Here is a 27,235-nt window from a genome sequence, read left to right as displayed (position 1 = left end):
TGTGGCAACAATCAATGATGGTGTTTGCCGTCAATGGTCCTAAACTCACGCCTCACGTTTTCTGGGTAGAAGAACTCTAAAAGAAACATGGGCAGAATGATGCAATGGGTAGAAACTAGAACCGAAGTGGTGATGGTGGACAAATCAGGATTCCTCTTGGAACCTAGCTGACTCATTTTTAAAATGAGTGTGAACGATATGACCTGAGGCTCCAGTTTCAAAACTTTGGGCCTTTTTAATGAACCTCCTGATACATTTCATGGCTTCTTCAGAGAATAAGATATTTTGTGTTCCAGACACCAATAAATGACATGTAAGAAAGAAAAAGCATGCTACTTGAAAGTTAAATGACAATATACATCATATAGATATTATGGATATGCCTGATTTAGTCATTTCTCAATTTGCAGCCTTGTTAAAAATTTTTGGGAAAAAGTCTAGAGAATACTGAAGCTATAACAAATATTAAGACTCTGTGTATTAGGATATAAAATGTTACTTCTCTTCCTAACAAAAATGACAAAACCAGAGGCCATATAAATATTAACAATTTGTCTTTTCTGAAAGAAGTGATACATGGTAAAATATTATCATTACTAAGGAGAAAATTATGATAAACGGATTCAAATATAATTGTCCTAGAAACTACAAGTCTAGCATTAGAAAATACTCTTAAAAAAATTTTTTTTTATTGTTGAGAGTATTACAAATGTCCCCTTGCCTGCCCCTATTGCTCCCCCTCCCCTTGGTTTCCAACCCGACCCAGGCTTTCACCACCCTACTATCTGTGTCCATAGGTAAAATCTTTGGTTACTCTCTTCCCGCACCCCCCATCCCCTTCCCTCTGAGATTCATCAGTTTGTTCCATGTTTCCATGCCTCTAATTCTATTTTATTCACCAGTTTATTTTGTTCATTAGATTTCTTGTTCATTTATTTTTATTTTTAGATTCAATTGTTAATAGATATATATTTATTGTCATTTTATTGTTCATAGTTTTTATCCTTTTATTTTTCTTCTTCTTCCTCTTCTAATGGAATACCCTTCAACATTTTATGTAATACTGGTTTGGTGGAAAATACTCTTAATAATGTAAAATAATTTTCATAAGCTTCCAACATTAATTTCTAGAGAATAGTTTTTAGAACTGCCAAATAAATTGAGTAGGCAGTAATATTTTAATTAGCTCCTTGAACCTGTCATAGCTCTCAAGTTCCACCAAAAACATTATTCTGTACATACATATTCCACATTCAGAGCTTAAATGTTATGCTTTCCTTTCTATTGAAAATAATTTTTGAAGAGGGCACTTCACATGTACATTTCACAGATTCAGGGTATGAGAAATAATTACTGTGATACAAATATTTTCATATCAACTGGCACACAACACGTGTCGACTTGTCATATGATCAGAAAATATCTGCATTGACATAAAGGCTTATTTTTCCCCAAATTAACTTATTCAGATGCTAAGAATACAATAAATCAGGGCAGAAATATAACAGCATATTAGGGGAGTAAGATGACAAAATACTATGTACAGATTGAAAATATAATCCAAACATAAACATCTTCCCTAATTTTGACACAGTGTGCTAAAAACCACTGGATCATATTTTTAAGGCTTGGTGTTAGCATCTAAATATAACCTATGCAGGTATAAACCCTGATCAAGACCTTTGTTACCTTTTTCTTCCTCTGAAAGTTCTTCTATTGGTTCCAGTATGTGCGATGAGAATGCCTGCTCTATTAATGAGGAAAAATAAGAATAGTACAAACAGGACAACAGCAAAGTAAAATTAGTTTACTTTCAAACAATATTGAAAGCTATAGTCCCATAGTATTTTAATCTTGTCGAAAAGAGCAAGAATTTACTGGGGAAAAATATTGAGGCAGTCAGCTAAAGCTGCTCACTTTTTCCTGGTATCTTCTCTTTCTATATATTTTCCCTTAACTCCACTCTCAGGGTATTACATTTTTAAATAATTAAGTCAATGTTTCACATTCATCAACCTCACGCCTGATATTATTCTTTAAATGCACAAGGATACTACTAGACCAGGTGGCTAAATAGAAAATTATTGAAAATATTTCAATTTCCAAAGATAAAAAATTTCTAGGGCCCTAGGACTCCCACTTCTCACGAGCCTTAAAGAGGTAGGACCAGGATGATAAAAGGTAAGAACAGGTGGCCCTAGAGTCAGCAGCTGGACTAAGACCCATTCTTGAATACCTCCCTGTCCCTAAACCACATTTCAAGTCCCAGTTCTGCTCCGAGAGGCACCAGGGCAGCAGACAAATGACAGATGAAGATAGGCATTTCCCAGTCCCACCCCAGAACAGTGGTGGGAAGACAAGGCCTCAGGGCGACTTCCCCAGGAAAGGTTACTGTGTAGACACAAGGGAGCCCGCAGCCAGCATGGATAACGCTGAACCCCATTCTATCAACAAAGGCTAAGTTCCTTCATGGGGAAGGTCCGGTTTTGGCCGGAGGTCTAACCATGGCAGTCAGGCAGACAAGGAATGAAATGTAACCAGGGAATCTTATTTAGTCTAGGACAGTGGTCAGCAAACTCATTAGTCAACAGAGCCAAATATCAACAGTACAACGATTGAAATTTCTTTTGAGAGCCAAATTTTTTAAACTTAAACTATATAGGTAGGTACATTGTTATTAACTTAATTAGGGTACTCCTATGGCTTAGGAAGAGCCACACTCAAGGGGCCAAAGAGCTGCATGTGGCTTGCGAGCCGCAGTTTGCCAACCACGGGTCTAGGAGGATGCATGGTTCACTCATCGTCACCTTGCAGACTGACACAGGGCACCTCCCCAGGGAGCTCCCCACCTGTACCGATAGGGCAGAGTTCATTTCATTCTACCACCAAACCACAGAGTACATGACAGGTGAGAATAATAATGTCCAGCAATTACTGAGTGCTCACCAGATTGCCAGACATGGATCTCAGTGTTTTGCATATATTAGCTCAGATTTAATACCTCCTACATTAAAGGCCGGGCTTTTAATTTATTAAAGGGTATTTCTGGTACTCTATTTTAAGCATATGCAAATACACACACATGCACACATATATACATAGGTATATACAATTGAGTATATATATGTTATATTTAGGTATATGTAAATAGGCTCTTACAGCTTGGTCGGCAACCATAGTCAACATATCTAACACTGGCTATATGGGAGAAATGCATTTTAAAGTACTTCTTAAAATTAAATTTATTGGGGTGACATTGGTTAATAGGGCTACATAGGTTGCAAATGTACTTTCAAGTGAACTTTTGGAACACAGACTATTAGTAAGCAGGAGTCCACTTCAATTTTAAAAAGGAGCACAGCCCTGCCAAGGAGCATTTAAGTCCATCCATGTACCACAGCTGCTGAACACCAAAACACGTGCTTTCAAATTTCTTATTCAGCATCGAGACTTAAAGATCTACAAATAGACTATTTTATTAGTTTGAACTGCTGAAAATAGAAATTTTAGGAGGACAATCATGGGCTTTTACTATCACATGGTATATATTTTATTATATTTCATGAAAACAACAAAAGTAAGGTTATGAGGAAAGTTCTATAAAATCTCAAAAAAAACATGCATATTTATTATCATTATATTACAGGGATAATTCTGTGACTTATTTCTCTCGAGTCAGGGTGAACTGTCAAAGCTCTGACTTTTCCTGCTGTGGTATATAGGGCAAGGCCCTGGGGGAGAAGGAGATCCCTGAACCCGAGCTCCTACTATAGAGGCCGAGGACGTGAGGTCAACCAGACCCCAGCTCCCAAAAGAAGCGGGCTGGTGTCCCGAGGGGGGAGGGTCTAGACTCCCAAGGTCCCAGTTTCTGTCCTGAGCTCCAGGATGAGAGCTGAAACACCCTGAGGATTGAGTGTCCCCTCTGAACTTGCTGGACGCTTCCAGAAAAATACTCCTACCAGTTACCTACCATTACCTCCAGAAGAAAAACTGTACTCAGCCCTTTCTCCCACTGCTGGCTCTGTTGGGTTTCATCATCCCTACACTCAAGCTAACACTGAGCCAGTGCCTGTTCAGTGGCTCCTGCTCCAAAGGCCCTGCCTCATTCAACCCTTTCCACAGCCCACTAAAGTAGCCATGTCTATTCTCCCCATTTGGCAAGCAAGGAAACCTAAGCCTATTGTTTCATGAGTCAACTGGCACTCATTGGGTTTGTCTTCTGGATTCTCTAAACAGCACCACCATCCACCCAGTATCTGAGCTCATCATGTTCTGCTCCTGTCCTCACCCTTGCCCCCCAATCATTTGTCCAGTCTTTCCACCAATTCCACTGCACAGCTGTTATGTCAACTCCCTCTGGTTTTATCACCATACCTAGATTCCTAGATGAGGAATCTCCCACAGACTATTGCCAGCATCCCCAACTAGTCTCCCCAACTCTGATTCTATGAATATACTCTGGTCTGGCTAAGCTTCCTGAAGCCCAGCTCTCCAATCCAGCCTTGTCCAGCTGCAGAACACCTAGTGGTTACACAATGCCACAAGAACAGCCCTGAACAGATACAGTCAACTCAGTGGTAACCATGAACAGTCTCAACCAACTTTCTTTCCTTCAAATCTCTTCTGCAAACTCTATGCTCAGCCAGATAACTCATGTGCACCATTAATTCACATCTAGTGCTTTCCTGCTACTTTTTGCTTCTACTTTTTGCTTCGTCTCAGCTGAAGGGAGCAGCCGCCCCCAAACACACACCATTTCCTGGGACAACCCACATCCGATACTGTCACCTCAATCCAGGAAAGTTTGGAAGTGCCATCCCAGCTCTAAAGCTCCTGGTAGGATCTGCCGAGGGCTCCACTGCAGCTGCACCTCTCAGTCCCGCGACTCTCACGGGTGCTGTCTGAGAGCACTGCCTGCTAAACCTCCCACCTGCAAACCTCCCCCTCAGAGTCTGTTTCTCAAGGAACCCAAACTAAGACGACGAGTAATCATGACATTATTAATGGAGAGGAACCTCACCAAGCTTTGAGATGGAACAAAAGGAAAGACAGAGGTAATTAGGCTAATGAATGTTATGCAATACATGACTAACCCTCTCCCGCCCGAACCTCTAACACAGGTGGATGGACAAATGATTGGGGTAGGTCAGTGAGCCCCAGCCAAGCCTCTGCCTTGCTTCTGCCCATCGAGATGCTCACAAATCAGCTTTGATCCCAATCCAAGGTTTGCAGGCCCTGTGCCAAGCCTGGCTGGCATTTCAAACTAGCATTTCAATCCCAGCAGATGCCAGCAAGAGGGCATGGTTGATTCCTGTGGCCCTGGCCCAGTCAGGGCAGGTCCACATGGAACACATTGCTTTAGAACCAACAGATCTGTCAGGACCCTTGAACTAGCCCCAGGTAGCTTAGCATACAGACCGCATGCGTCCTTTAGCAGGCACCGAAGAGATGACACAAAGAAAATGTGGACCTTACATGATGTTATAACCATAAAAAGGTAGAAAAAAAGAGAAAAGAAAACCAAACACTGTTGAAGTACAAAAGAGAAGTGGCCAGCAATTGCTTTATAAAAATCAACCCTACAAAAGGAGGCAACAGAGAAATTTTGGACCTGATATAAAATAATATGAATAGAGAATAATGCCAGAGAAAATTGTATTGAATTTCAATATTTAACTAAATTTATATAAATCCAACATACATTTTACGTAGTACTGGTCCAAAGGCGGGGGGGGACCCTGCATATTCTAAACACATGAGTAATAACATCTAATGTGTGGAGAATTTGCATTACATATTGTGAACACAAGCTCAAGGGAACTGGTCCATCTGAAATAATCTTAGAAAAAAAATAAGGGGCAATAAATACTTCACACGTTATTGAGTGGGTAAAAAGGACAATTACAAAGGCCATCATATGCCGACCACAATATTTACGAAGACAAAAAGTTCGGCTTGACTGATCACGGATTTAAGTCTAATTAAAAGGCTACAAACAAATGTGGAGTGAAGTAATCATTAGGTAAAATAAGAAAAAGATGGTCCCCCTCCTATCTTATTCATTTTTAATTTACAGCAGACCATAGGAAAATAGCACATTTAAAGACATACCACAAAAAACTGTACATTCCTAACTATACAAAAGGAAAATATGGCTACAAATATTCACCCTATTGGGTGATGTTAATAACAATTATCACCCCCGTGGTCTGGTCCAACAACTGAATCCTGGCAGCGATTTCACCCAGTGGGTCCTATTTTTTTCTTTAGTTTCCATCACATGTCCTTTTTAGATTTTTCCCAACCAATCGCTGAAACTGTTTATTTAAAAAGTTGACACGCAGCCACACTGAAAGTTATAAAAACAGTCACATATGCCCTGTGGCATGTACTGGTTGGCTGGTCTAGAAAGTCACCCTCTCGCCCAATACCTACTACTTTCCACCCAAAATCGTAAATGGTGAAAGTACTACTCAAAGTTAAAAATCTCTCCTTGTAGGTCCAGCAACGTACACATTTTATACTTTATGGCTTTGGTGGGTATGTTCAGTTTATGATATTATAGGAATATTGAAGTGGTATTAACTGTTTTGCATTCACTAAAATGTTTTCTGTTGTGTGTAATTACCCCCACAGAAAGGCACTTTCAGTTAATAAGTAATCTAACCCAGGGAGGAAACCGTACATAAAACGCCCAGACTTTGCTGAAACTTACCATGTGCCATTGTTAGACTTGACTTAGCATCCAAAGTCTGTGGGGCTGGGGCGCTCCCTGAAACAGCACAAAGAAGTCTCTCATTAAAGCATCAGCAACTGAACACGATGGAAACCAAATACTACTCCAATTAGTCAGGACATATACAGATCATAAGGGACAGATGTTTCAAATTAATCTAAACCAATTGTTAATAAGAGTTTTATTGAAATATAATTCACTCTTTTAAAATACACAATTCCATGGGTTTTAGGATAGTCACAGAGTTGTGTGAAGGGGAGTAGAGTTTGCCACCCCAAAATATGCCTCTTTGGGATACTGATCATGTTAGGCTGGTTAATTTTCACCAGTAAAAGTTACTGGGCTTGGAAAACTAAAGTCCCTGGGACATATCAGCCCGCCACCTGTTTTCATAAAGTTTTATTGGAACACACTACTGTTCCAATATTATGCCAAGCATAATGAAAGTATGGACAATAATAACCAAGTGCCTTTTAACCTTTCATCCTTCTCTGAACTGTATTGTTTTCTTTATTTCATAAAATACATGTCCAGCTTCTGCTCTCCCCTCGGCCCTACTCTTGGCATTTAAACTGCCATCTCCTCTTTAGCACCTGTCAACCTCTTCAGATTCCAAAAGCAACATCAAAAAGGCCTCAAGAAGCATCTCAGAGGAATAAGTGGTTAAAACCATTAGCATTTTCCAGCCAATAGAGCCAAATTCCCAATCACATTCATCAATGTTCTTTCCTTTTTACACAGCGCTGGGCCCATCTACTAGTAAAAGGCAGCCACTCGGTGCCCCGCCTCAGCACAGGCCTGCGCTATATTTACATCCCTGTTCACTCCCACATCCTCTCTCGCCCAGGATCACCTGCTCCCTTACTTCCTCCACCCTTACCCTTTCCTGAATGAAAACAAAAATATCTCAAATTAAGAAACAGTCTGTTCGATGTTAAACAGTACAGGTTATGTCTTTTTGGATTATAACCAAATCCTGATTGCTCGAGGAGACAGCTGTGCTGAGCTGAACTTGACTGAGTGACAGAGGGAACATCACTTCAAAGCCTGCGGCACCGAGAGTCCCAGGGAGGCCAACATTGGTGGCCGCCACACAGTCACTTCTTCACAGTGTGTCCCCTTGGGAAACCCAAAAGTATGAACTGGAGTGATGCCAAAGAATCTGTAGTCATCCCTTTATTAGGTGAACTACAAAATAATAGGAATGGCTAACCAACATAACCACAAAGACATAGGAATATGTACAATCTTGGTTTTAGAACTAGGTGAAAGCCAGGAATTAAAACATATTATCATGTACTCTGCAAACAGGGATTTTCAAAGAAAAGTCTCTAGAAATAAGTAGAAGTTATGTATTGGTTTAGCACTTTAGAAAATTTATTTAGAATCCTGAGCTTACGATGGAAACTTACTAGGTACAGCTTGGGCAGGTGGCTTAGATTCAACAGTTTGCCAGATTAAAGAATTCCCTGAAATAACAAAAAAAATAAAATAAATTGATAACAAAAATCACAAGCTATGGTGTGTGTGTGTGTATATGTGTGTGTGTGTGTGTATGTATATATACATATATATATATATATATGCATATTTGCCAGCATTTACCCTAATCTTTTCCCCCAAAAAAACAATAAATGACATTTACCAACATATAGTGACTCACCCAATAGAGATGTTTAACAGAAATCCTTAAAAACTAACTTTTCCTAAAAATACTTTTCAGACAAATATTTATGCTATTTAAGTAATTATACAGGTATTCCTCACTATGTGAACTCTCACTATTCAAAGAGAAGTTATAGGGAACCACGGCCCTTCCCAAACCTCTCTCAAAACAAAAAGGAAACCAGTGTGTAGGTCAATGTCTTTCCTGAGGGCCCCTGAAACAGAGAGAAAACCCAGCTCACACGCCCATTTCCAATCCCAGTTAGTCTCTTGAGTAGACAAGGTGCCTTAACAACCTGAGACGTGGAGGAAACAAGACTGGGATCACTTGGAAGGAGATCAGCAGAAGGCAAGCTTTATGTTTTATCGTGAGACCCTGTACTTCTGGCTGTCAGTCTCCCATCTAGACTCTCCCTTGAATGACACAGACATGGGCGCTATCATTGCTACAGTTAGGAGTAGGTTGTATTTGCCCTCACTATGCTTAGGACAAACCTATAACCCCAAACAACTGCAATGGAGAATAATGCAGTTAGCCTCTCCAGTACTTTAAAATAATTGATTTTACTATCAATAACAATAGCTAACACTAATGAATGTTTAATAGGCGTACTTTTCACATGTCCTCCCTGTAACAACCCTAAGATATAGTTATTATTAATATTCCAACTTTAGAACTGAGGAAACTGAGGTAGAGACTCACAAAGCTACTAAGTGCCAGAGATGGGAGTTGAGCCCAGTCTGTCTCCAGACCCTTTTAATCATAACACCATCGACTGCACATGCAGAGGAAAACGGTTACTGAGCATAACAATATTCTGATGAAAAATATAGGAGACCATTCAATAATCATTTAGGTCTTTAAAATTCTTCAACTTTCTAGGTTGTGATAAAGGATCTCTCAAATTAAAATAACAGGAGGAATGCCATCTCAGCACCCATAAACCATCCGGCCCCACATTCTACTGATGCCCAGCCAATGGTGAGAGACCCTGCCTTGCCTCCAGCACTGGGATCCTGGACCACTTACCTTTGGGTTCAATGACACTGTTTACTGGTTTACTGGTAAATTCTTTTATCTGCAAAGAAAAACAGTCTTCTAGGGATACATGTTTGGAATCAGATAGGGACATACTGGATAATGGATAGATACTGGACTCAGTAAATTAACCTTCTCATGAAATCCTCCAAAGACAAGGGAGGACATGTGGACTTTAAAGACAAGGAGACAAAAGTTGTATGAAAGCAGCATCTGGACTCAGCTGCTTCTCAAAATAATCACTAAAGGAAATTCTTATCAACCTTCAAATTTGTTCCTAATTCTAATTGAATAAATCTGCTCTACAGTATTTTTAAATAACTTTAAAAAATTATTTGATTGAATTTACTTTTATAAACAACTACAGGAAAAAATATTCCATCTTTGCCCAACTTACAAATGTTCTAAAATAAAACACATGTTCTTAGATAAACTGCACTGCTTAAAGAAAACCAGTGCCCATAGGTAGCCAAAAATACCTGTGGTCTCTGAATGGTAATCGGTTCGCTCTGTTCCTGGAGTCTCTGCCCTTGCTCTTCCATCCTTTTCTTGTAGAAAACATTGTTTGCATTTAGACTGTCTATCATTAAATTTTGAAGTTTCTCTATATGTGACAGGAGCTGGAAAAAGAATTAAGAAAGGCATCAGTTTGCACATTGCATGTAAACTGTCTTCTGCAGTTTATATGTGCACTAAAAGCCCAGTGCAAGAAATTCATGCACGGGTAGGGTCCCTAAGCCTGGCCAGCGATCAGGGCCGATCTGTGGGGCGACTGGTGGGATGATTGGGGTGGGGGGTGGGGGTGCTGGCACCCGCCTTGGCTGGCTTGGGGCCTGCGGGCTGGAGGCAGCTCCTGCATTGAGTGTCTGCCCCCTGGTGGTCAGTGCGCGTCATAGCCGTTCAGTTGATTTGCGTATTAGGCTTTTATTATATAGGATACCTGGCCTTATGTTATCTGTGCATATTAAGTCATGGAGTAAATCTTTGATCACTGGGTACCAAGGCCCTGGCTGAACAAGGGGCGTCATTTCTGTTGCCAGGAAGCTGACAGACATCACTGATCATGTGAACAGCTGAGTGAACTTGAGCACATTACATGAAATAACACAGGGATGATCAATGATAAAGGGTCAAGGCTTCTCCACAGAGTGGCTGCGACCGCAAGCAGTCCTGTCCTTCCCACATCCACATGTGCTGTCCTGGTGTGAATGTGCACTCCTTGGGCGAGAGAGCCCATCTTGATTATGTTTACCTGTCCAGCCACTAGCACAATCTCTGGCTCTGCAGATTCTCATTAAATACTTATTGAGAAAAGGAAGGTGGAGGGAGGAGGGTAGAGAAAAAAAGAGAAGGAAGAGGAGAGGAAAGAAGGAGTGGCTGAAAGAAAGGGAGAGATGCAAAGGACAGAGAGATCCAAAGATTCATAGATTCATCTTTTTTTTAAAAAATATATTTTATTGATTTTTTACAGAGAGGAAGGGAGAGGGATAGAGAGTTAGAAACATTGATGAGAGAGAAACATCGATCAGCTGCCTCCTGCACACTCCCTACTGGGTATGTGCCTGCAACCAAGGTACACGCCCTTGACCGGAATCGAACCTGGGACCTTTCAGTTAGGGCAGATAGATTCATCTTTAGAGTTAGTGTCAGGGGGAATCATATATTGAATGAAAAGAATTCAAGAATAATTTGTTTTGCCCTAACTGGTTTGGCTCAGTGGATAGAGCATCGGTCTGCGGACTCAAGGGTCCCGGATTCGATTCCGGTCAGGGGCATGTACCTTGGTTGCGGGCACATACCCAGTAGGGAGTGTGCAGGAGGCAGCTGATCGATGTTTCTCTCTCATCGATGTTTCTAACTCTCTATCCCTCTCCCTTCCTCTCTGTAAAAAATTAATAAAATATATTTCTTAAAAAAGAATAATTTGTTTTTAGTCATTTAGGGAAAGTTTGTTTGTTTGTTTGTTTGTTAATCCTTACCTGAGGATATTTTTTCTATTGATTTTTTAGAGAGTGTGGAAAGGAGGGGAAAAGACAGAAACATCGGGATAGAGCCTGCAACAGAATTGAAAGTGCTCTTGATCGGAATTGAACCTGAGACCCTTCAATCCTCAGGCCAACGCTCTATCCACTGAGCCAAACTGGCTAGGTCTAGGAAAAGATACTTAAAGCTCTCTGAGTAGTTGCTTAAACATAAGGAGGGGTGGGGAGAGAAACTTGGTAACTGGAGCTAAGGACATTCCAAGCCCACAGTGTGGGAATGGAGACAGGGATGTACAGATCAAATAAAGCGGGGGGCGTAGGGGAGTAACCATGCCTGTGAGGGATACAAAAGGCGTCTGGGGCAGCATTTCTGACTTGTTTGATTTTTTTACCAATCACTAGTCTTGTGCTAGAGGCTATTAAGCACTTGAGAGGTAAAGTAGCTGCTGGTCCAGACTCAGACAGCTAGAGGGGGAAGAGCCCAGACTTGAACTTCCATGCCTGGCTTCAAAGTCAACACTCCCAAAATGCAGTGTCTATGTCATGAAAGATATTAATAAATAATACTTGCACGCAATCAAGCAGCCCCCAGGAACTCGTGCAAGATGGTACAGCCACTTTACAAGACAGTTTGGCAGTTTCTTATAAAACTACACACATTCTTATCATACAATCCAGCATTCGTGCCCCTTGGTATTTACCCAAAGGAGCTGAAAACTCATGTCCACACAGAAACCTGCACACAGATGTATGTATATGGCAGCTTTATGCAACACTGCCAAAATTTGGAAGCAACCAAAATGCCCTTCACTAGATGCATGGGTAAATAAACTGTGGTCCACCCAGACAGTAGAACATTATTCGGCATTAAAAAGCTATCAAGCCACCCTAACCGGTTTGGCTCAGTGGATAGAGCGTCGGCCTGCGGACTGAAGGGTCCCAGGTTCGATTCCGGACAAGGGCACGTACCTTGGTTACGGGCACATCCCCAGTAGGGGGTGTGCAGGAGGCAGCTGATCGATGTTTCTCTCTCATCGATGTTTCTAACTCTCTATCCCTCTCCCTTCCTCTCTGTAAAAAAATCAATAAAATATTTTTTAAAAAACACTATCAAGCCATGAAAAGACTTGGAGGAACTTTAAATGTATATTACTAAGTGGAAGAAGCCAATCTGAAAAGGTTATATCCTGTATGGATCCAACTATATGACATTCTGGAAAAGAAAAAAGTACAGAAATAGTAAAAAGATCAGGGATTAGGGGGAAGGGAGGGATGAATAGGCAGAGCACAGAGGACTTTTAGGGCAGTAAAAGTATTCTGTATGAAACTGTAATGGTAGATGCATGTCACTTAACCAAACTTACAGAATACAGAATACCAAGAGTGAACCCTAAAGTAAACCTTGGACTTTGGATGATAATGATGTGTCAATGTAAGTTCGTTACGGTAGCAAATGTACCACTCTGGTTTGGAATGTTGACAGTGGGGGAGGCTGTGCTTACCAGGTATGGGGGCAGGAGTATTTACAAATTCTCTGTACTTTCTGCTCAGTTTCTTGTGAAGCTAACACTGCTCAATCACATTAAAAACAACAACAACAAAAAGTTAATGCTCTCAATCAATACACTGCAGGGTCCCCCATCTGAGGTGCTCTGTGCTTGCATGAGGTTGGACAAACACTGGGTTAAACCAAGTTAAAAAGGTTATCTGAGTGAGGACTGAAAATAACCTTTCACATCCTAGTGGATGCTAAGAATTTCCCTCAAGGAGGACATTATAAAAATCTTCTCTACATTTTTACAAATAACTAGAAGAGTGCCCCCAAAAGCAGTTTGGGAAACACTGAGCTGGAAAATAGAAGTAAAAGCCAGTAAAGATGTCTGGGGTTCTGGGTAGAGGTTTAGGATCAATAATATGGGGAGTCGTTCCAGGCCCCAAGAAGAAAGAGGACATAGGAAAACCTAGGGGATGATACCACTTTGATATTAGAATTGGAATATGACCACAAAGTTACATAAAAGTTCACTGAGAGAGGAATGTGATCATCTAAGCAAAGGATAGCCAGATATTACTTCAACAAACCTGTAGCTCTTTTTTTTAAAAAAATATTTTATTGATTTTTTACAGAGAGGAAGGGAGAGGGATAGAGAGAAACATCGATGGGAGAGAAGCATCGATCAGCTGCCTCCTGCACACCCCCGCCTGGGGATGTGCCTGCAACCAAGGTACATGCACTTGACCGGAATCGAACCTGGGAGCCTTCAGTCCACAGGCCGACGCTCTATCCACTGAGCCAAACCGGTTAGGGCAAACTTGTAGCTCTTGAGCCCATCTGTTATGACCTTCTACCACTTCAAGTCTTTGCTTTTTTTCCTATCAGTCCACATCATGCCATCCTCCGTTCCTGACCATTCTACAATTTCCCAATTGGGTCAAAAGGGTATACTATCATTTATCTGTGACTCCCTTTGAACTCCTACCAATGTTATTTAAAAATAAAAATAAAACGACTGCCAACAATCTAGGTAAAGCAATAAAAAGCTGGCAAACGCAACTTCCCTTAAACAGAGAAATACAATATGTGCATTGTAGGAACAGTAGGCACCAATCATGTGGAATAATTAATAGTTAGGCCACAGGCAGAGATTACTAAACTGATTGAATTCACCCCTCTGTTAGGGTTTAAGGGAAATGAAGGCAGAAGTCAGCAGCTTCTGGACAAACAAAACCAACAGACGAGGAAGCAGCATAGCCTAGCGGCACAAACACTCCACACTCCCAATCCGTGAAATGAGGCGCCTCACTCAGAACCAACAGTTGGTCTTCTCTATCAGGACTTGCAGTGGCAAGTGTAAAACTGTAACGTGCATTCTGTTCTGCCAGAAGGCCACTGACTTCCCCACAGCTGCCTGGAATACAAGGGGCTTTCCTTAGAGGACCAAGGATTAAAACTAACCCCTATTAACAAGGAAGACCCTAATCCTGTCCCTAGACACCAGTGCTTTAAGATGCCTTGAACAATAAGAGTAGGAACTTCAAATGATCTAAGAGCCGTGGTTCAAAACATGGATCCAAGACAGAACTGTCCAGGTTTGGTTTTTTTGGTGTCTCTCCCCTTTCCCCCCAACCAAATATGCCTGTCCCAGACTCACCTACGGAAGGGGAATAACATGTGTATTTTGGAAAAGAGCTTCGGGTCGCTCTGAAGGGCAACCCTCTTTAGGAACTACCACCTTTGAGCATCTCAAAAGAAAGCTAGAACATTCTTACAGAAAAGCTGGCTGGCTAAGTTGCCCCTGTCTATTCCCCAGCTGGCTTAGTGCCCAACACCTGAGAAGTAAGCAAGGCAGTGAGGCACACAAGCAGGGCCCTAAGGGTAAGAGGGCGTGGGTTCAAATACCATGCTCATACGGACAGGCAACTCTTTCATCCCTGCTCCTCTGAACCCTACAATTAGCATTTCTCCATCCTCAGAAACATGGTTGAATGATCCCTTTTTGGAGATCTAGCAACCTTCCCTACTCATTCAGCAAATAGTTAATGAGTTTCAATCACTTTTTAGGCACATTATTGAATGTTGGGATTATAATGGAGAACTATAAAATAGAACCCCTTCCTTGTAGGGCTAGGGATCTGGTTGGAGAAGCAGAAATTAAACAAGTAAACAAATAAGCAAAAAATGGTTTAAAATAGTGATCAGAGCTACACTCATGAAATGGTGGTGAGAATAATAAAGGAAGGGGATTACCTACTTAGATTAAGCGGTTGCTGATGACATGTAAAGCCAGGCCAGAGGAGGGTGTGAGAGGCAGAAATCTAAAATGGCTCAAGTCTGCACCCCCAGACCACAAGTCCTGTTTAATCCCTTTCCCTTGGCCTTATAGACTTGGTGTTTGTGTCCCCCAAAATCCATGTTGAAGCCCCAACCCCCAATGTGATGGTATTAGGAGATGGGGCCTTTGGAAGGTCACTAGGTTTAGATGAAGTCTTAAACTTAAAGGTAGGGTCCTCATGCTGGGATGGAATTAGTGCCCTTATAATAAAAGACCTGAGCTTTCTCTCCCTCTCTCCCTTCTCTCCCCCCACCCCTACCCACACCCTCTCTGCCATGTGAGAACACAGTGGCCTTCTGCAAGAGGGCTCTCACCAGGAATTGAATTGATTAACACCCAGAATTCCAACCTCTAGAACATGTTTTTAAGCCACCCAAACATAGACACAGAGGATCCAAAAGGCTACAAAATATAATTTAAAGTGAAAAAATAAACACTTTTTACACTAGTGTAAAATCATTTTGACACTTAAATTTCTATACACTCAGCTGAAAGGGAATCAGTGTTATAATTAAAATTTGCTTTCAAAAAAATGGTTTTAATGTGAACAATCCTTGCCTTTATTTAAAAATTATTTAGACTGCCACTCTGTATGAAAAAATTAGAAACGTATTCAATAATAAAGAATTTATTAAGTAACAGTAGCAGTGGTTATCTTTGGTATTGAAATTATAAATAATTTTAATTTTTGCTTTACATTTCTTCACAAACTATAGGTTAAAATATACTATCATAATTATAAAGAAAAGCAAGTATTCTTTGCAAAAATGACCCATTTATAGGTCATTGGTTTATTTTTTGCTTTTTGTTTCCAGATACAGTTGACATACAAAATTATATTACTTGCAGGTGTACAAAATAGTGATTCGACCTTTATATAACTTAGGAAGTGATCCTCTGATAATTCTAGTACCCATCTGACACCATACATAGTTATTATAATACTAGAAGCCCGGTGCACGGGATTTGTGCACTGGTGGGGGTGTGGCCTGCCAGCCCACTGTGGGAGCACTGCTCATCCCGATCAGCCCAGTGGTGCTCCCACCGTGGGGGCAGCTCCTGAGTTGAGCGTCTGCCCCCTGGTGGTCAGTGTGCATTATAGCAACTGGTCAACCAGTTGTTCTGGTCGTTCCACTGTTTGGTCGCTGGGCTTTTATTATATAGGATTATTGACTATATTCCCTATGCTGTACTTTACATCCCCACAACTATTTTATAACTGCCAATTTGTGCTTCTTAATCCCTTCACCTTTTTCACTCATCCTCCAACCCCCCTCCCATTTAGCAGCTATCAATTTGTTCTCTTTATCTATGAGTTTCTTTGTTTTGCTTGCTTATTTCATTTTTTAGGTTCTACACATAAGTGAAATCATGATATTTACCTTTCTCTGATTTATTTCACTTAGCATAATACACTCTGGGTCCATCCATGTTGTCACAAATGGCAAAATTTCATTCTTTTTTTATAGCTGGTTAATATTTCATAATATGTACTACATGTTCTTTATCCATTTGCCTATTGATGGACAGTTAGGTTGCTTGCACATCTTGGCTACTGTAAATAATGCTGCAATGAACATAGGGGTGGTTTCTTTTTTTTTTTTTTTTTTTTTTTTTTTTTTTGGAGTTTTAATGAGAATGTTTATTGAGTAGAAAGGGATGATCACTTATGTATGCAATTTTATACACAGGGGCAGATTAATGAAACCCATTGTGAAAGAATATAATGTTGTCCCAAAAAATCCTTAGGTAGTGGCAAAAAACACACAAACAGAATAATGGCACAGGTAGGAAACATCCCCAGTAGAACTGGTGTTATTGTATACATGTTCAAATAGGTAATGGAGGTAAAAGTTGAAAGAGGAAGTCCTATATAAACTATAGGATCATTATTTTGGTCAGAAATAAAATGCTTTCAGTGAGACAAGAGAGAGGAGAGAGAGAGAGAGAGAGAGAGAATATTGAAATATCTGAAAGCTATAAGAGCAAGAACAATTAGTTATAATCTTTGGATTTTTATAAGAAGCAGTATGAATGCAATACTTGTTTTGCAGCTAGACATTCTTATATCATGAATACATCTTTGATAATGTTTCTGAATTTTGTGTGCTTATACTAAAAGTGATACCATTTAGGTAATTGTCATAATCATGACCATGTCCTAGATTGCTTTCCTATTCCCTTTTCTAACTGCCTGTTCTTTCAACGAGACCCAAGAGATACAAAATTTGGGGATATGATTATGTAGCCAGCTGCCTCTATTAATGAAATTAATCTATATTATACAGAAATTAAATATTAAATTAACCTATATTATACAGAAATTAAATATTCCCTTAGAAGTTCCCTAGTGTGATGTTTCCAATGCAGTGCTATGATTTATATAAAATCATATGCTATAAAAGAGTTTAGGAGGATTTAATGTAATACTCTATATTCAGAAAAAAAAATCACAAAATCATCACAATAGATGAAAATCTAAACTATTTAGAATTTTAGGAAGTCTCTGGAGATAATATTTTTTAGCCTTTCACAATATGTGTTCTAGTGTTAATGTTATTCATTAAACCTAAAATTTTCCTTCTTCCAAATTTTTCTCCTTCTGCATCAAAAGATTAGTTCTTTTCTCACCAATTGTAGTTATAGTGATACTTAGGCTGTCATCCTAGCACACCTTACTTAGTTCCTGTCAGCTTTGTGGTGTATTTCCAGGTAACTGAGGGTTGGAATAAGCCTACTATGCCCTGCAGCTAGACTAGGGGGTTCAAAATCCTAACCGTGGTACCTTGTGGGTAAAATGATAACCGCGCCATGTTTCTGTCATTCTATAGTTATTAAGAGAAAAAGAGAGCAAGGGAGTCAGAAATTGTTGAGCATATTCGTCTGGAAAACAGAGGCCTGTTTGCATCACCAGCTGGTTTCTTACTCTTACCTGATCCTTCTCTTTTTCATGTTCATGATGAAGAGCTTGAACTCGAGCTGTCCACTTGTTTTCCTGGGAAACAGTAAGACAAGAGTAATGTATGTGCAACTGTAACAATGAAATCTATTCAAAATGGAAGCTTCCTTTTTAGTGGGTACCTGGGAAGCCCAACTATTTGGTAAAATGTTAGCAGGCATTTTTAGAATTTATACAGTCAAAATGGTTAAACACATTTGTACCTTTTTAATTTATTTTTTAATTACTGACAGTATTACAGATGTCCCCCATTTCCACCCCCCCCCCTTGGCCCCTCTCCACCCAGCCCCTGATCACCCTCATTCTAAGGCAGGTATCAGCAAACACTTTCTGTGAAGGAATTAGTAGTAAATACAGGGGTGGGGAAAGTAGGTTTACAGTGCATTCATTTGAGTTAATAAAGCTATTGTAATACTCATAATCTGCATGTATTTTTCCATTCAAACAACAGTAAGCCTACTTTTGCCCATTCCTGTATTTTAGGCTCTTGGAGCCAGATGACTGGGTCACGACTTCTAGTGACAGCAGAAGAGCCATAGATAAAAACTTAAATGAATGGGTAAGGCTGTGTTCCAATGAAATTTTGTTTTAAAATATATTGGTGCTAACTGGCCAACCTAAGAAACTAAAAGGAGCCCTAACCAGTTTGGCTCAGTGGATGGAGCGTCGGCCTGCAGACTGAAGGGTCCCAGGTTCGATTCCGGTCAAGGGCATGTACCTTGGTTGAGGGCACGTCCCCAGTAGGAGGTGTGCAAGAGGCAGCTGAATCGATGTTTCTCTCTCATCGACGTTTCTAACTCTCTATCCCTCGCCCTCTCCCTCCCTCTCTGTAAAAAATCAATAAAGTATATTTTAAAAAAAGAAAGAAAGAAACTAAAAGGAAACACTAAGTTTTCTAAGTCCATGGGTTCTGAATTGACAACACAGCTCATAGGAAGGAAACATTAGATATTTAGGTGGGACCTTAGGATTTTATAATTGGGTCTTTTAATTCATGACAGACCAGCCTGCTGGGAGCAACTGTCAACAGCTGGTCCCCTACCACGTACCAGACACCTCGCTTGGCAGGATAGAGAGGAAGGCCCTTCCCTGTATAGGAGGGGGGTGGACCTAACGATAGAGTTCCCACATAATGCGCATGTGACCAAGTCCTGCTGGGGGAACTACTCCAGGAGAACTCTCTGAACTCCCTGAAGAGGTGCTGTCCCAGCTAAATCAGTAAACTGCAGGTCCTGAAACTGGGAGCTGCTTGACAAAGAAAGCCACAAGAGCACAAGCAGAAACCAGCATGCCACGGGGACCCATGGCTGTTTGGTGCTGCTGGGAGTGTCACGGGAAAGCCAAGAAAGGTGGCAGATGACGCTGGGTCCAGATCCTCAGGGACTTGGAGTGCTGGCTAAAGGATTCGAGACTGTGTTCTGTGAAAAATAGGGAGTCAGTGAAAAATTCTAGACGGGACAGTGACATGGTCAGCCTGGCTGTAACGTGGACGGTAGATTTGTGGGAAGAAAGCAAGATGTGAGAGGCAAAGCAAGCTGCAGTGACTGTTGTTCATATTTCAAAAACATGCTTATTTTTTAAATGATGTATTATTACTTTTTAAAAAAATCTTTATTGTTGAAAGGCCTCAGCCACAGTTATTGCCCGCTTTTACATACCTGGCTATCAAGAAATTGCATCACATTTTGGAAATCCTGGGCATACTGAGGACGCTCTTCCTTAAGCTCGTGGGCATCTCTTAACGTGCCTAAGTTGGACTTGATCTGCATATTAGACTTCTGGATTTCTGACAATTGCTATAAAATGAAATACAAAAATCACTGATAGAAATGTTTATATTTTTGTAAGACTGAAACAGAAAATCAAGTTGGGGAGCGTGTACCCATGTTTTAAATCTGACTATCCTATTGGATGCTCGTAATTCTCTTACTTCTCCTTTCCAGTGGTTTTCTTCTTTTGTTTCTTCCAACAAAGGAACGTGCACAGGATTAAAAAGGGAAAGGAATGCCGAAACCGGTTTGGCTCAGTGGATAGAGCATCAGCCTGCGGACTGAGAGGTCCCAGGTTCGATTCCGGTCAGGGGCATGTACCTGGGTTGCGGGCACATCCCCAGTGGGAGATGTGCAGGAGGCAGCTGAATGATGTTTCTCTCTCATCGATGTTTCTAACTCTCTATCTCTCTCCCTTCCTCTCTGTAAAAAATCAATAAAAAATATTTAAAAAAGAAAAAAAAATCAGAATCTTTTAAAAAAAAAAAAAGGGAAAGGAAAACCTAACTTTCTAGTCTTAGGCAATGTGTCTTAACATTTTTGATTGGCATGTAACAGTTGCCAGAAACAGAGGAACTGGACGCAGCTGGTTCTCAAGATACTAGCAATTTAGTGACGAGGCCAGCTTCATCCAGGACCCCATCTGTGAATCCATTAGGGACATAACATTTTAATTTTACCCTTTGCTTGTATGTTAGTCCCAAAATTACTAGCAGTAAGCACAGAAGGTAATACTGTATGTTAACTTCAAAAACAAATAGTTCCCTGCTATTTTAGTCTGGGCTGCATATAGAGGCTTCTTTGCAAAGAGTGAACAGTACGAACTAAGGGGAGATTACTTTTCAATGGAGAAGTCTGACAAACACAACCTCAGCCAGGTGATCAAGGTCAACATCAACACCATAAATCATTTAGATTGTGTATACCCTTGATGTGATAGAATGAAAATTGCACTTTAACTCTGAGGTCTTCTTTCCCAGACCCTGTAAGCCCAGCCTGACCGTGAGAAGAATATCAAATCAATTCTAATAGAGGGGCATCCTACAGTATACATTGTCCAGGTCATCAGAAACAAACTTGACTGTCACAGACAGGAGGAGCCTAAGCAGACATGACAACTAAATGTACTGTGGTGTCTAGATAAGATCCTTAAGCAGAGAAAGGATTTTAGGTAAAAGTCAAAGAAATCGGAAAGAAGTATGAACTTTAATTAATACAAGTGCATCAATATTGGTTCATTAATTGTAACAAATTCACCAATTTAAGATGTCAGGATATGGAAAAATGCACAAGGTAGGAGAGGGGGGCTTATATAGAAATTTCTGAACTATCTGCTCAATTTTTCTGTAAACCTAACTCTATTCTAAAAATACCCTGTTTTCAATCATTTAAAATCTGTTGACAGCCAAAAAGGGCAAAAATCACAAATTCCATCAACTGATGCACACACAAATAAAATATGGTATATCCATACAATGGAATATCATTGAGCCATAAAAAATAAAAACACTGATCAATATTAAAACGTGGATGAATTTTGAAAACATTATTCCAGTGAAAAATGCTACTCACAAAAGGTCACATATTGTATGATTCAATTTATATGAAATGTCCAGAATAGACAGATCCATAGGGACAGAAAGAAGATCCATGGTTGCCACGGGTTGGGGGTGAGGGGTGGTATGGGAAGAGTGCCAATGGGTTACAAGGTTTCTTCTTAGGGTAATAAAATGTTCTAAAATGAACGTGATGATGGTTGCATAAGTATGTGAACACTAAAAACCACTGAATTGTACGCTTTAAGTGGGTGAACTGTATGGTATGTGAACTATATCTCAATAAAGGGTTTTATTTTTTAAGCTGTGGAGAAAAGTCCTATCCCACAATTACCTTAGGGGCAGGGAACAGGGGACAGGCCCATGGAGGGAATCTCAGGCAAAAGAGTGGTAATTGGCAGTGGCTTTCATGGGGAAGACATAAGAAGTCAGTCTTCAACTGGTTAGTATCAAAAGCCACTCCTGTGGGTGATATGGTGCCCTTTGAGAAGGAGCCACAGATGTGAGTTTTGGATAGGGCCCTGGGTGGTAGAGGAAATCATGGATAGAGACAGAACTACTGCCTGTAGGTGCTGATGCTTAGGAAGAAGAGCAGCAACTAAGGAAAGATAATATGGGGCTAACTGAACCCACAGGAAGTTTCCTGAAGGAATCCCTACAGAAAGGACACAGAGCGCCATCCGATATTATTTCCCCCCAACTTTTTTTGAGATCACAACTTTGAAAGGTGGAAGAACAGTACCATAAACATCCATTTCACCTCCACCAGTTGTTACTCTTCTGCCTATAAAGGTATGACAGCGGCTGTCATTCTCTTCCTGTAAAGAGCCCATAGCAAACATTTCTGGTTCTGCTAGACGCATAGGATCTTGGTCATGACCACTCAACTCTACGGGCCCAGCACAAGAGCACCACAGACAAAGTGTAAAGGAATGAGTGTGGTTGTGTTCTAAAAAAAATGTAATTGTGGACACTGAAATGGGAACTTTATATCATTTTCCTATGTCATGAAATAGTCTTCTTTTGACTTTTTCAACCATTTAAAAATGTAAAAACCTTTGTTAGCGCAAGAGCCATACAAAAACAGGGGTGGGTCAGATCTAGTTCACAGGTGGCTTGCCTACCCTTATGTGAGAGTTCAGGGTGCATTTTAGAGAAGGATCTTAGCAGTATCCCCAAAATATCCCTCTGTTTTCATTTATACAATGTGTTGGCCCCTAGAGGGAGCTCAAAGATCGTCCCTTGTGTCCCTTGTTTCTTTTTCCCTAAGGATCACTCAGCACTGAGCTGTCCAGCAAGCTCAGATTATTCTTAGCTGGATGACAGAGGCCACCATGTGTAGAAGACGCTCACAGGAGATGAAGGTCCCAGCCCAGCGAGGCGTGTCTCTGTCATCTATGCATGTAACCAGGGCAAGGCCACTCCCACAGGGGAGAGGGGCTCATTTAGCCACATTCTGCCCGCTCCAGACCAGCCAGGCCTGGCAAAGGTTCTCCCTCTGTCTTTCTGAATTGGCTTCCTTTCCCTCCCACATTGGTGATGTGTGTCAGCCTTTCCTGGAAAGTTCCAAAACTCAGGGAACGGTTTATGGTTTAAGCTTTTGTAAACTTAACTGGCTAACAAAAGGGGGACCCTGTTCTGTCATCCGTTCAAATGAACAAAGCTCCTACTTTTCTGACTCGCTGTGTCTTCTGTATGTTTCGAGCTCCCTCAAGACTCTCAGGGACGAGGGGTGCCTGGGCCTGGGCACAATTAAGGATCTTTTGGATCAGGTAGTCATAATGCCGCTCTAACACCACCTTTCAAGGCAACAATTCTACCAGTACTATAAGGACTTCTCAGGTTAATACTTACATATTCTAATGCTGAATTCTTGGAAGTTAATTCTTTAAACTCCTTCTTACACATTTCCTTGAATTTTTCCATTTCATCAGCAAATTTCTCCTTTTCTTCTTCTTTCCACCTATGAAATAACTTCAGTAATTCTTCCTCTTTTGTTTTCTGAATTTCATATTCCTGAAATTATTTTAAAACATGGTTTTAAAACTTCCGATGTAAAGCAAACATGTACAATTTTAAATCAGTTAGCACAGCTTCACCGCAAATGTGTCAGCTAGTATTGCATATTTCAGTAAGGCTTGCAAAAACACTTCATATAATGGCAGGTCTGTACACAACAATTTTTACAAACCAAAGGCAACATACATTCTTACATCCTTAAAATACAAATGCCCAAAGAATCAAGAGTTCTGTGATCTGTGAACTTGTAGCATAAACATGCAATAATATATAAAGTGTAAATATACTTTAAAAGACCAAGTCTATTGGGGCTTTCTTGATTCCATATCAATTTGGGCATCTCACCCTCCAAAACACAAATTCATATTTACATAAGGTAAATTCAAATCAGCCTTTGATTTCTCAATGATCCTCAGGTGTTTTTTAACCTAAATGGGGACTTGAACAAACTATATACAAACATGACCTAACAAACATATACAGAAAGAACACTGCACCCAACGACAACAGAATATGCAGTCTTGGTAAATGCACATAGGAGATTCAGCAGAAGAGACCAGGTGTTAGGCCACAAAATGAGTCTCAATAAATTGTAAAAGATTGAAATCATGCAAACTATATTCTTCAACCACAATGGAGTAAAGTCAGAAATCAATAATAGAAGAAAAACTGAAAAATAAAAATATGTGAAGATTGAATGATATATGTGGGGAGCCGGCACGGCCATGGCATACTTAGCCCCAGGGCGCCTTATGTGCCATGCCAGCTCAGCATGGTTCAGTGACCCTGAGTGGGGGCAGGGGAGGGGGTGTGTGAAAGGATTGAGAAAAGACAGACAAGAGGATGAAAGCTGGGTCTCGGTGGGATGCTGCTCCCTAATGAGGAGACAGCACCTACAAGCCGTGTCTTTATTTTATAGCAGATGCCACGAGGCAAAGCAGGGGTGTGATCACGTTGTTTACAGCATTCTCGTGAGCTCCAACCCTACTCCACTACATGCACCTGAACTCTAGCACAAGGCATGTGGGGCTATGTATTTGGACCATAGGTTCAAGCTTACAACCACAGCCGTTGGCTATGATTGTGCTGGGAGGGACCTGCCCTCCAGCTGGGACTTGCACGTGTCAATGAGAGGACCCTGTCCTTTCATTAGTCCGAGGTTTGAACCTGGCCAAAACACCGTAACCGCGCCACACAGATATACTCTTAAACTCACTAGCGTAATTAGAAAATACTTTAAGATGAATGAAAATTAAAGCACAACGCACCAAAAAAGGGAAGCAGCCAATTAGTGCCTAGAGGGAAATTTAGAGCTGTAAATGCCTACATTAAAAAGAAATCTCAAGAAACAAAGAAGGTCATTCTATAATGATAAAGGGGTGAATTCATCATGAAGATATAAGAATTATAAATATGTATACATCCAACATTGGAGCACCTAAATATATAAAGCAAATAGGACAAAAAGGAGAAATAAATAGCAATACAATCATAGAGGATTTTAATACCCTGCTCTCAACAATGGATAGATCATCCAGATAGAAAATCAATGAAGAAAAACAGGACTTAACACTATAGATCAGCAATTTTCAACCTTTTTCATCTCATGTCACATATAAACTGATTACTAAAGTTCTGTGGCACACCAAAAAATATATGTTTTTCCCAATCTGACAAAAAAAAGGTATAATTTTAATTCATTCACACCAGATGGCTATTGTTGTGTTGGCTGTTGTCATTTTTTTTTAATTTGACAATCTAAGGGAAAAGAGGTCAGTGCCCCTGACTAAATAGTCAGGTATTGCATATTGCATGTTTTAAAAATTCTTGCAGCACACTGTTTGAAAATTGCTGCTATAGATCAAATGAACCTAACAGACATATACAGAACATAAAGCAGCAGACACACATTCTTAGTGCACATGGAACATTCTCTAGGATAGATCACAAAACAAGTATTAACAAATTCGAGAAGACTGAAATTATATCAAGCATCTTTTTAAATTTTTTAATTGATTTTAGGGAGAGAGAAAAAGGGAGAGAAAGAGAGAAACATCGATTAGTTGTTCCACTTATTTATGCATTTATTGGTTGATTCTTGTATGTGCCCTGACCAGGGATTGAACCTGCAACCTTGGCATATCATGACAATGCTCTACCCAGCCAGGGCTCAAGCGTCTTTTCTGACCACAGTGGTATGACACTAGAAATTAGTAACAGGAGGAAAATTGGAAAATTCACAAATATGTGAAAATTAAACAACACACTTCTGAACAACCAATAAATCAAAGAATACACAAAAAAGGAAATAAAAATATCTTGAGCCCTCACCGGTTTGGTTCAGTGGACTGAAGGGTCCGATCCACTCATCAGCCTATGGACTGAAGGGTCCCAGGTTGGATTCTGATCAAGGGCACAAGCCTGGGTTGCGGGCTCAATCCCCAGTAGGGGGCCTGCAGGAGGCAGCCAATCAATGATTCTCATTATAGATGTTTCTATCTCTCTCTCTACCTTCCTCTCTGAAATCAATAAAAATATCTTTTAAAAAAATATCTTGAGAGGAAAGAAAATGGAAACAACATACTAAAACTTGTGGGATGCAACAAAAGCAGTTCTAAGAAACTTTAATAGCTAAAAACAACTATATTAAAAAAGAAATCACAGATAAACAGCCTAATATTACATCTCAAATAATTTAAAAAAAAACAAAAACAAGCTAAGCCCAAAGTTAGCAGAGGGATGGAAATAATAAAGATTAGAGCAGCAATCAATATAATAAAGACTAGGAAAACAACAGAAAAGATCAACAAAACTAAGAATTGGTTCTTTAAAAAAATAAAAATTGAGAAACCTTTAGCTAGACTAACCAAGACAGAGAGAGGACTCAAATAAAATTATAAATGAAAGAGGGGACATTACAACTGATAGCACAGAATTACAAAGGATAATAAGAAACTACCAGGAACAATTATATGCCAACAAATTGGACAATCTAGAAGAAATGGGTAAAATCCTTCAAACATGCATACCTACACCAAGACTGAATCGTGAAGAAAGAGGAGATCTGAACAGAGCAATAAGGAGTAAGGAAATTGAGTCAGTAACCAAAAACCTCCCAACAGCCTAGCTGGCATGGCTCAGTGTTTGAACGTCCACCCAGGAACCAGCGGTCAGGGCACATGCCCGGGTCGTGGGCTCAATCCCCCCAGTAGGGGGCATACAGGAGAGAGCCAATTGGTGATTCTCTCTCATCATTGACGTTTCTGTCTCTCTCTCTCTCCTCTCCCTTCCTCTCTGAACACAATAAAAATACATTTTTTAAAAAAATGTAAAAAAACGCCCCAAAACAAACAAACAAAAAAACTCCCAATAAAGAAAAGCCCAGGACGAGATGGCGTCATTGGTGAATTCTACAAAACATTTAAAAGGAATTGCTGCCAATCCTTCCCAACAGACCATTGTTTGGAAATTTGGTCTCATACCTCAGAGAATCTGACTGCGTGGGCGTGCTGGGAAGCCTCTAGCTGAGACTTGGTGAGCTGCAGCTGCTCCTTCAACATGTCCACCTCATTCTGGAGCTTATGGGTCAGTTCCTTTTTCTTATACTCTGTTGCAACAGAAACATCTTGTTAAACTCTGAAACCTATGTATATGAAACCTATCTGAAAACTATGGGG

At 40.4% G+C, this 27,235-nt stretch overlaps 1 protein-coding gene across 4 annotated transcripts in view; it reads right to left on the bottom strand.

Moving 5' to 3' along the window:
- Positions 1-27,235, bottom strand: part of DZIP1 (DAZ interacting zinc finger protein 1) — a 72,806-nt gene that overhangs the window by 15,855 nt on the left and 29,716 nt on the right. For 3 of the 4 annotated variants that reach the window (XM_070408747.1, XM_070408746.1, XM_070408749.1), the window contains 9 exons: positions 27,041-27,165; positions 23,394-23,555; positions 19,873-20,010; positions 18,188-18,250; positions 9,920-10,060; positions 9,432-9,480; positions 8,149-8,205; positions 6,716-6,772; positions 1,690-1,749 (listed from right to left, as the gene is read on the bottom strand). In XM_070408747.1, the coding sequence (XP_070264848.1) occupies positions 1,690-1,749; positions 6,716-6,772; positions 8,149-8,205; positions 9,432-9,480; positions 9,920-10,060; positions 18,188-18,250; positions 19,873-20,010; positions 23,394-23,555; positions 27,041-27,165 (852 nt within the window). The remainder of the gene's footprint in view (positions 1-1,689; positions 1,750-6,715; positions 6,773-8,148; positions 8,206-9,431; positions 9,481-9,919; positions 10,061-18,187; positions 18,251-19,872; positions 20,011-23,393; positions 23,556-27,040; positions 27,166-27,235) is intronic. The other variant, XM_070408750.1, reaches the window with a different exon arrangement.

Source organism: Myotis yumanensis, unplaced genomic scaffold (genome assembly GCF_028538775.1).
Source record: "Myotis yumanensis isolate MYYU_CA2020_CCGP unplaced genomic scaffold, mMyoYum1.0.hap1 SCAF_3, whole genome shotgun sequence".
Taxonomy (NCBI): domain Eukaryota; kingdom Metazoa; phylum Chordata; class Mammalia; order Chiroptera; family Vespertilionidae; genus Myotis; species Myotis yumanensis.
Note: the sequence above shows the minus strand (reverse complement) of the source record. Positions and strands in the feature narration are given on the sequence as shown.